At 34.0% G+C, this 10,608-nt stretch overlaps 1 protein-coding gene across 1 annotated transcript; it reads right to left on the reverse strand.

Annotated features, from left to right (window-relative positions):
• Window positions 1-2,292: 2,292 nt before the first annotated feature.
• LOC105965601 (uncharacterized) lies at window positions 2,293-7,578 on the reverse strand. The gene is made up of 15 exons (XM_088824469.1): window positions 7,416-7,578; window positions 6,375-6,849; window positions 6,192-6,285; window positions 5,736-5,922; window positions 5,378-5,633; window positions 4,819-5,034; window positions 4,650-4,736; window positions 4,428-4,562; window positions 4,196-4,309; window positions 3,734-3,981; window positions 3,564-3,644; window positions 3,170-3,401; window positions 2,970-3,068; window positions 2,713-2,898; window positions 2,293-2,599 (listed from the first exon to the last, which is right to left on the reverse strand). The coding sequence occupies exons 2-15, from the start codon at window positions 6,756-6,758 to the stop codon at window positions 2,501-2,503; spliced, it is 2,418 nt and encodes an 805-aa protein (XP_088680595.1). The 5' UTR covers window positions 6,759-6,849; window positions 7,416-7,578; the 3' UTR covers window positions 2,293-2,500.
• Between the last annotated feature and the right edge of the window lie 3,030 nt (window positions 7,579-10,608).

Consider the following 10,608-nt stretch of genomic DNA (forward strand, 5'->3'; position numbering starts at 1 on the left):
CTCTCTCTCCTGATCTCTTCTCCTCTTCTCTCTCACACACGTCCCCCCCTCCTTTCCTCCTTTTTTTTCTTTTCAATTGATGGTGGTTATGGCAGATGGCAGCGGTATGATGGCGGCGGTTATGGTAGGCGACGACGATGGCTATGGCGACGCTCGGCATAGGGATTGCATCGGGAGGCTATGTGATGGCAGGCTCATTGTTTGCTTGCAACCCACATGGATGAATCGTGAAGGTGGGTCTGGGTGTGGGGGGTGGAGAGGGGGAGTAGTGGCGTGGTGGTGGCGGTGGATCGGATTTAGGGTTTGTTGGGAAAAAAATAATATTTTTCGATTTAGTTGTCTACAGATGTCTATGAGTGTCTATGGGTGTCTATGGTGTTTGACGGCTAGGGTTGAAAGGAGTTAGGGTTTCAAGATGTCTATGGGTTACTACGGATTACTAAAGGTTTCTACATAATTCTTTAGATGTCTACGGCAAAAAAAAAATTTAAAAATCATAATTTTCAATTTATTTTGAAAATAAGGGGAAAAAATAGATTTTATATAATGAAAAAATACGAAAAATGAAAATAAAAAAGAAAAAAGTAACCATAATTTTTAATTTTATGTAGAAAAGGGGAAAAATAGATTTTTATATAATGAAAAATATGAAAGAGAAAGAAAAAAAAACGTGTTCTACGAAAAATTAAAAAAAAAATGGTAGATGCAAATTTAAAAATGTTAAATAATACCATAGTTCATCATAGTATATTTATAATCTGTTGTAATGTTGAATTTGTGAGTAGAGGGGCATTTTTGGAATAAATTTAATAAAGGATGTGAAGCAAATTTTAATTAGACTTGTCATTTAGTTCTAATACGGTTTGTCACCAAGGACTTATATCTTAAGACCCCTAAAAATTATTCATAGGAAAATAAAAAAATTATAAAATAAATAATGAACTCTAGTTATATATATTTTTTTATTTTTTCTATTATTATTATAATATTTTATATTATTATGAATTATTTGAGTAATATAGATTTGTTTCTATTTAAATACTAGATATATTTATATATATATATATATATGTAAAAAAAAAAAAAATAGAAGGCAGATCGCGAGCCGGCTCGCGAGTTGTCGAACAACAAATTTTGGGCTCGAGCTCGAAAAACCCGAGCTCGAGTTCGAGCTTTTTTCGAGCCGGCTCGTCGAGTTCGCGAGCCGGCTCGGCTCGTTTACCACCTCTAGTCTTGGCTACTAAATTACTGTCTCAGACAGTAATATTACTATTTGGAACAGTAATATTATGAATATTATTTTCCCGAACAGTAATATTATTAATATTATTGTCTAAGACAGTTAAATTACTGTCGGAAACAGTAATTTAGCAGCCAAGGCAGTAAATATTAATTAAAATATTTTTTTTTAAGAAATTAAAAAAAAATCAATTAATAGTTAAATTACTGTCTTCGACAGTTAAATAACTGTTGGAGACAGTAATTTAACAACGAATACAATAATATTAATTAAAAATATTTTTTTAAGAATAAAAAAATCAATTAACAGTTAAATTACTGTCTCCGACAGTTAAATAACTGCTGGAGACAGTAATTTAGCAACGAATACAGTAATATTAATTAAAAATATTTTTTTTAAGAATAAAAAAGTCATTTAAAAGTTAAATTACTGTCTCCGACAGTTAAATAACTGCCGGAGACAGTAATTTAGCAACGAATACAGTAATATTAATTAAAATATTTTTGAATGAAAAAAAGAAAAAAAAAAAAAAAGTCAATTTACAGTTAATTTACCGTCTCCGACCGTTAAATAACTGCTGGAGACAGTAATTTAGCAGCCAAAATAGTAATATTAATGAAAATATTTTTTTTAAGAAAAAACAAAATTATAAAAAAGAAAAAAAAGAAAAAAAAAAAGTTAACGCCGGTCAACGGAGGTCTCCGGTGGTGGCGGGTCAAAATTGAAATTATGGTTAAAATTGGTTAATTGATGAAATTTGGCTAAATTGGGGTGTAAATCATGAAATTGGAGTTGAATTGGGTTTCAATGAATTGGGGGTAATTTTAGTATATATAAAGGGATTTTCCTTATTCGCAAATAAGTTTGAATGTGCTGGATTTATTTGAAAAACAAAAAAGTTGAATGTCCCTCTTTTAATTAAGTACCCTCATCATGGGCCTACTTGCCATTTGCTCTATAATTTTCCACTTATTCAATTTTTTATTTTAAATTGACCCTTATAATATGGCCTCACAACGCACGCGCACACACAATAAACGCAGCCGAAAGGATTTTTTTCATTTCCAAACACTATCAATTTATTCTTCACTGAATAAGTAAGAATTCTTCGTATACAAAAACAAACAACGAATCTTCGAGTCACCTATTGCTTCTCAAGCAGCAAAAAATCACCTCCTATGGTATATATAAAATGCCATAAAAAATAGTAAATAAATTATATATATATATTAAAAAAAAAAAAAAAAAATCATCCGTTCACTATGGAGTTATCAAACATTCTCGAGGCAAACCGAAGTCTTTCTTCTTCGGTACAGACTCTCTTCTCCACGGATCATTGTGCAGCTTGTAATGTAAAACCTGGTCAAGTAACATCAAAAATCGATTTCAGGTTTCTACTATAATTTTTCATAATTAGCATTCTCGTACGGTTGTACGTATATATTATGTACGTCAGAGGAGCATAAAATTACCTGTACTAGTGTTGCGAAGGCATCGTCGCCATCAAGTTCCGAGAATCTTTCAGCCCAACTATCAACGAGACCAATTGTTCTATTTTGTCTCTCAGCTTCTAGAAGGATGGAGTCTCTGTACAAGAATCTCTGCCAAATCTTTTTCACGTTTGCCAGTTTCAATTCTACTTCAGTCTCGTTTATACTCTGGCAGCAATAAATAAATTGCATTAAGTCGAGATTTCACTAGTAATATCAAGCAGTAAGTAAGCGCATACCCTCAGAATATGTATCAAATTCGGAATCTCATCCTCACGAATCCGAACAGCAAAGCTATCGTAGTTTAGAATATTCTCATACGGCAGGTATATTCCATCCTAAAACCGTGAAGAATAGAATTTATTGATAGTCATTCGATTTGATCTTATGATGTAATAAAATATATTGATATCATAAATTGAACGGCTTAATACGAAACCTGAATAACCACAGGAATGCAGCCCTGTAGTATACTATCCTCCATTCGACCACTCCACCCATCTCCAGGCATGACCCCACAAAAGGTAGAATTCGCTATTTCTTCGTGATAATCATTGGCACGGACAGGTGTCACAACCACGTCGTCTGCATGCTGTTTCCCTAGCTTTCCTTCCTTGTTAGGGGTTGATGCAAACTCCTCAGCCACTTTCTGCCTTATTCCCATGCTATAACTGTAAAAAATAGATATAACCATTGACCAATCAAATACAAGCCTTAAAAATATCATGCTCCCTTTATAAGCATCGTGTTTGTTAGAGATAGTAATAGTAGAATCTAATTAATCAAACAGCTTTTGCAATTTTTTTTAATATGTTAGGCTGAACATCACTCACGTGGCTTCAGGCCTTCCATGTTCGAAAGCTGGTCCTAATTTTCCGTTGAAATAGAACAGTGTCTTCCTTTCTTCACGAGGTCTGCACATTATTTATTTCGTGATTTTTTTTTTAATATTTTTTTTAAATAATAGGAAATGAGACAGTTTGTAGATGAGCAGATTGCGAACCTAGCCCAGAGTTTGGCATTTAGAGAACGTTCGTCTGGATGTTTCCAGGCAGGAAGTACGAGATCTTTTTCTGGGTCAAAACACGGGTGGTTTCCTCTTCTGTCTGAAGAAATAGTGTCCCAATTATCAGCCCAATAAGCTGTTGTCGAATGATTGTGCTTCGAATTTGTGTTGCCCCAGTGGACTAGCATCATACTGTTCCATATCTCCTTTGGAGCATAGCATGCTCCTTCATCCCATGAAAATGACTGGCTTCAGATACAGGGAAATTTTCATTAGTTTTCCTGTGTGTGTGTGTGTGTGTGTGTGTGTGTGTGTGTGTGTGTGTGTGTGTGTGTGTGTGTGTGTGTGTGTGTGTGTGTGAGAGAGAGAGAGAGAGAGAGAGAGAGAGAGAGAGAGAGGGGGGGGGGGGGGGGGGGGGAACAGTATTTGGAATTCTACGTAGGTAGTAACATGATATACCCATATGTGATCTTTTCCAGATGATTGATTCCAGTAAGGATATGCCACCGTAATATGCTCGTATGCCTTCTTATACAAATCCAGAGTCAATGAACTCCTCAATCCTCTGTGATCCTGAATTATCAAATACCATCTATATATATGAGATATGAGCATATCTATTGTATCTAGCCAAAAAACTAATCACCCACACAGAATGTTGAATATGTCGAGATACAGATGGCATATTTACATTCATGGTCAAGTGAGGAGCATCATCAGCACGAGTAATAATACAAGAATCGAGCACAGGAACAAAAAAATAGTCTGCTTCATCTCCATTTAATGTCCGGTATGGGCTTGCTAATATACTTTCATAGACCGCCATCTGTGGAGGAGGAACAATTTCAGTCGATTCTATGAGCTTAACAAGAGATTATTAATTTATATAATACAAGGATGGGGTATATAATACCTGTGCACCGTATAGTTGGTCAGTCCATATTGTAGCATTTCTGTGATCGTATATTCTGTTTACGCACTCGAACTTGAAATGTCGTCCCTATAAGTATTTATTATTTTAAATATGATTGTTTGTACCAAAAATGGGGGGTGGGATTAAGGTTGTTCGGAAGCTTAGTTACCTCAAGTAGATGACTATTGAAATCAGGGGGCAAATCATAAACATATATAAGAGGTCTTTTCTTCTGAACCACAGCATTGAGACTGACAAGATTTCCTGTCAGTCTCTTAGAATCAGGAACACTAATGTGTGCTGGTCTGAGCCACTTGGGCCACTCTGAAATGGACGATAAAACCGAAGGAATACTACAATCTACTCCATACCAGCCATTTTCACACTGCATATACACCATTACATACCACATTACACGCATGAAATTGTGTTAGAAAATTTCCCAGTTCTACGTAAAGGGACACATCGTAACAAATGAAGTGCTTCTATGAGTGGAAAAAAATGGATATTATATATATGCAAAAATCAAACACAAAAAACCCGTTTTTCTGTTTTAACAATTCACATGTTTCATGTAGATTACTGAAAAATGAAAATCCTTTCGCTTGGTGAAAACGAATTATCAACTTCTCAATAACTGAAGGGTATGTCACTTCATGATTTCTATCGAGCTTTCAAGTATAAGTAAAATTGGTAACTATTGAAGCGTAAGTGCAGTTGTATTGTACCTGACAGAAACCGCCACGACAATGTCCATGGCCAGAGCACTGATTAATACAAACACTCGACACGGGCGTCTCACAGAATCGGCCAACAAGGCCATCATACTTGCAATCACAGTCTTCTTTGAAAGTGACATTTGAGGCATATGCTTCAGCGGGGTCCACATTACACCATCCTCTTTTACTACCGTTTGTAGTGAAAATATCCTGATCAGCTGTTGACCAATCAGTCAAACGTGGAGCGCCAGGTTCAGAAGGTGGGCTAAAATATTTGCAATACAGTTAAAAGTGTTAAAACGGTTTATAAAGTGTTGAAAGGGATAATATAATAAAAGTGTGCTTTCAAGAATATATGTGCGCTTACTTTATTACAAATCCACATGACTCGGGAACAGGGCGATTTGGGTATTTTGTCCCTTCTCCACAGAAGCACATAGCTCTGGATGTATCGCAATAAGCAGCACAAATAGAGACAACCCAGCGTCCATATGGTTGTGTTTCTGATCCAGGATAGTTGCAGTTCAATTGCAGTCTTTCTGAACATGCTTCCCCTGTCTCCAAGCATAAGAAATAGCAGATGTGAATCGGAAATACCTTTGACGTATATTTTTAAAAACATTTTTTTCATTCAAAAACCATAATTTGAATGACCAGAAGACTTTCTCGACACAATACACTACCTAGGCATGTCATCATGGAAAGAACATAAAAAGATCCAGGCAGATTTAATGAAGGTACTCAACATGTAATGTGATGACAGTTAGAATTAATGCTGCAGAAACAGGTGAATATAAAAATAAATAGGGTCAAGAAAACACACCATTATATCCATGAAAGCAGCGGCATTGACCCAAATCACGATTACAAATGCCTTGACCACTACATTCATTTTTGCAGCTTTCCCCTCCAATTTTCTGGTATATAAAAGTGGAATTTAAAAATAAACATCCAATTGTTAACCACAAAAGGAACGTTCATATTAGATTGCTATACAGTTCGTTACCTCAACAATTTGAACAGCCGAAAAGTTCGAGTCACAGCCAGATAACCACGCCCCAATTTCCGCCTTCCATGGAGCACCACGGTAAGTCACGGCATTATGCAAATCTGCTGTGTATCGAACATTTAAATCAACTATCGGATGAACATTTTCTTTAGCATTATCTTTTGTTCCTTCATTTGAACCCGTTCTTGGAAAATATCTTTCACCGCCTTCTGTGGATCCGTTAACTGCGATACAAGAACTCTGTGCTTGCCTAAGGCTAACATAGTCCATAGAAGGAATTACGGGATATAGAAACAAATGAATCACCGAAATCAATGCTAAAATGGAGGCAATAGTTGCAGCAAGGGACCATGAGCACTTCCATTTCTGGAGAGAGAACATGATCCCCGAAAAAACTTCTCGGGAAATTCAATCTGAATCAGACCATTAAGAAATTAAACCTTCCAATCTTTTCTTCAGAGATCCAACATTCCTACAAAAAAATCCAACATGTTTAAAAAAATCACAATCTTATCAAATTTTGAAATTCGGCATCAACAATGAAATAGCTTGAGAAAAAATCGAAAAAATCATAGACGCATTAAGGGAAAACCCTCACGAAAATCGTGTGGTTTTTGCACCTATCAGTATATCAGAATAAGTATACAGTCACAGACTCACAACATCCAATTTGTTAGCAAATAACATTCATGAGACAACAATGAACCTTCACAAAGTCAACATGGAAAAAATATTAGGGGAAGAAAAATCAACTATAATTTTTTTTCCTTTTTTTTTTTTTGCCAGGCAACAAGAACACATACATCACCCACCTTCAAACTGAAGCTCAGCTATAACGGCAAAAAAAATTCAACAAAATTCAATCGAAACAAAAACGGGTCACATTACCCTGATCCGCAATAACTGTAATTTTAAGGAAGAAGAGTAAAAAAAAAACAGTACGATTGACAGAAACACATACAGAAGAACAAAATCAAGAGTAAATTTCGGGATTTTCAGAGACCTTTCGTGCCAGATATATAGAGAGAGAAAGCTTACCAACTGATCGTGGAGCGAATTCTCGCACAAACCAGATTCCGGATGGAAATTCGCCTCAAGTGCAATCAGAAAAATAGAAAAGGGGAAAATCCTTAATTCACTGTGTGTGTGTCAGTGTGTGTGTGTGTGTGTGTGAATGTGTGTGTTTTGCTATCTTATAGAAGCCGCCAAGGTTTTTGGGCTGGAAACGTTTGAACAGAAGATCAACGAACCAACAGTTGTAAATTTGACTATTATCGAGTGCATTTATTGTAATTAATTAAGATATTAAATTACATGAAATTAATTAAGAATAGTATAATGGAATTTTAATTAACATGTAGGAAAATGACTAAAGGAGTTTTTATGTTGCCAAATAAACTTTCTTTTTATTTAAAGAAATAAAAATTGACAGAGTTTCCATAGTAATATACTCTTAATTTTCACATTTCACCAATTACTTTTTCTTTTTCTTTTTTGGGTAAATTACGGCGACTTCCCTGAGTTGAGGTCAAATTATGAAAAAATCACTTTTGTTTGAGTAATTACAACCATCCCTTCAACTATGAATATTCTTACATGTTAGTCCTTATGGTGTCAGATTCAATATAATTTTCTTGATTCCGATGAATGTTCTCTAGTTTGCACTCGTTTTGTGCAAAAATGCAGTTTTTGATATTTACAAGTCAAGAGATACGTCTTGTGATCATTTTTGTTTCAAAATCTGGAGCTGGAATGGGATAAAACGGGTACAAACTGGAGAATATGCCACATAATTTAAAAGATTCCACAAAATTTGACACCGCAAGGGTGTACGTGTAAGAAAATTCAAAGTTGATGAGTGGTTGTAATTGCTCAACACAAGAGGGGTTTTTCGTAATTTAACATTAGCTCAGATAATGACTTGTAATTTACCCTTCTTTTTTATAGCATTTTACCAATTACTTCACAATGATTAAAAAACTAAATAAAATTCAATTTTGGAGCGGTTTTTTTATCGAACGAATAAAGGTAAACAAATTAAATCCTATAATTTATATTATTCAAAAATAAAACGCTAATTTATGATCAGGCGTTGACCCTGAAATTATGGTAAAAATAGCAGAGAACTTTCAAGAATGGAATTGGATCTGATATATGAGTATACAAATTTTTGTTTTTATTTAATTGATAATTAATAATGACTTAATGAGTTAGGTAGCAAAATTCCAGCTCCTAGGAGAATCAATCGTGAACAATTGAACATGGCATGACGCAGTTACTTCGTAATATTTCATATTCCACTTGTTAATTATGTAAATAATTATCCCCACTTGTTTTAATGCAGTTAAATTAAATTAAATCAATATATTTAAATACGTATATGTGATTTTTTTTTTCTCGAGGACCTTCAAATAATTAATTTGTGACATACCAAGCCCATAAACATAAATGTTCAATGAAAGTTTCAACTCCTTTTGAGTTGACATAATCTATTTAATTACTAATTGAGATGATGAAGTACACTATTAGTGGCTAGCAACTTATACAGTTTGGCAATAACTGAACCAAGAACTTTCAAATTAAGATAATTATAATCTTTTAATCTTGCCATTTGTTTTAAACGAAACAATTATGTTCCAAAAAAAGTTGGAAATCGAAAAAAAAAAATCATAATTGCACATTTTCCGATCGCAATATATTTACTTAGCTGCGTAAACAAAAATACATAATAATATTCATATTATGAGTGTAATTTTAAGAAGAAATGGACTTTTCAAAGTGTAAAATTAGATTGGAAATCATAAACCTAATATATATTCAAATTTCGTCATGAGTTAAACTTGTAACGTTCTAAAACAAAAGTTGAAACTTGTCAAGAAGTTGTAAAATTTCTAGGAGCACCATATAAACTCTAAATTATAATTATCTTCTAGATAGTAGCTAGAATATATTTCTCTATAAAACCACTCTTAACGGTATCTTTAAATCAAAGCATATCATCACTTTGGAGATGGAGTGATATATAGGAGTAAAATTTTATTTGTAAATCAATCAAGTAAATTACGCACACACAAAAATTCACACGTGTGCGTTCAAAATTGAAATAGCTGGCGTTGATAAATTTTGTGCAACCATCTTTTTTAGCAAAGTTGTTCTTCAACTGGTGCTTCTACATCGGTTGATCAACAACATGATATACAATATGTATGCTTTGTAGAATTGGGCAATATACTTGGAAGAATCATATAATTTTTCGACATTGGTATGTGCTCAAAATCAAAACAAGTGACATGAACCGATCCACTATGCTCCTCGTTTCTCTTTCAAATCTTATTTTTTCGTCTGATCATGGAACCCCATTTATTGTTCGTATATATGCTTATCGAATTACATTATGTATCAAATTACATTATGGTTACCAAGTAAATTGTCGAAAAGATGTTTAACAATGTATAAGGAAGGTTCGAGACCTCTATACCCATCAAATACACCAAAAAGTGAAACATCTAAACCAGTGGCGGTACCACTAAGGGGCGGGGGCAGTTGACCCAAAAAAAATAAAAAAAAATTAGCTATTTTGACCTAATATTTTTTAAACATTACTTTTGGCCCCCCAAATATTTTGTAAATATGTGTCTTAACCCTTAATTTTTTGTTTATTCTCCATAATTTTATATAAATTATAGATATATATCATATTATAGATATGTGTCGTAATTTTTTTCGCAGTATAAACCTATTTTTTCAATGTCTTGTGAACCTAAATTTTTTTTCGGGGCGCTGCCCCGAACCCAGAAATTTTAGTTAACACCCCCTATTTTCTAATCCTGGTTCCGCCCCTGATCTAAACCCGTCTCTATTTTTGTCCGGACTTCACGGCTGATTTGGAAAACTGAACGAAGAATATTTATGGCAAATAAAAATCCCAACCATGCTCTAGGCCTTTTAGATTGTGTTGAATGGATATTATGTTTATTGGAATAACAAATTTGTAGTTCCTCCACACGTTATCTTATTAAACTTTCTAGCATTTTGTTGGAAATTTTTGGAAAAAATAAGAATTGTTTTTGAAAATTCCAATTATATCCGAATTTGGAACAAGCAATTATAAGTTAATGCAACTTTCAAGAAAAATAAAATTCCACCTATTTCGAGTCATTTTAAAATAGTAATTGACTTTTGAGTTCCGATATTTTTAGATCGGAAATTGGAATCCATTTTTACTTCCGAA

This window comes from Erythranthe guttata, chromosome 10 (genome assembly GCF_056151865.1).
Source record: "Erythranthe guttata isolate IM_541 chromosome 10, IM_541, whole genome shotgun sequence".
Lineage (NCBI taxonomy): Eukaryota > Viridiplantae > Streptophyta > Magnoliopsida > Lamiales > Phrymaceae > Erythranthe > Erythranthe guttata.

Bases quoted from the DNA above. Each gene is read 5' to 3' on its own strand.
- LOC105965601 (XM_088824469.1), bottom strand. From the start codon at position 6,758: ATGTTCTCTCTCCAGAAATGGAAGTGCTCATGGTCCCTTGCTGCAACT. The intron at 3,402-3,563 runs GTGAGTGATGTT...TATTTTTTACAG, and splicing joins CATGGAAGGCCTGAAGCCAC to TTATAGCATGGGAATAAGGC. The intron at 2,899-2,969 runs GTATGCGCTTAC...TATTGCTGCCAG, and splicing joins ATTTGATACATATTCTGAGG to AGTATAAACGAGACTGAAGT.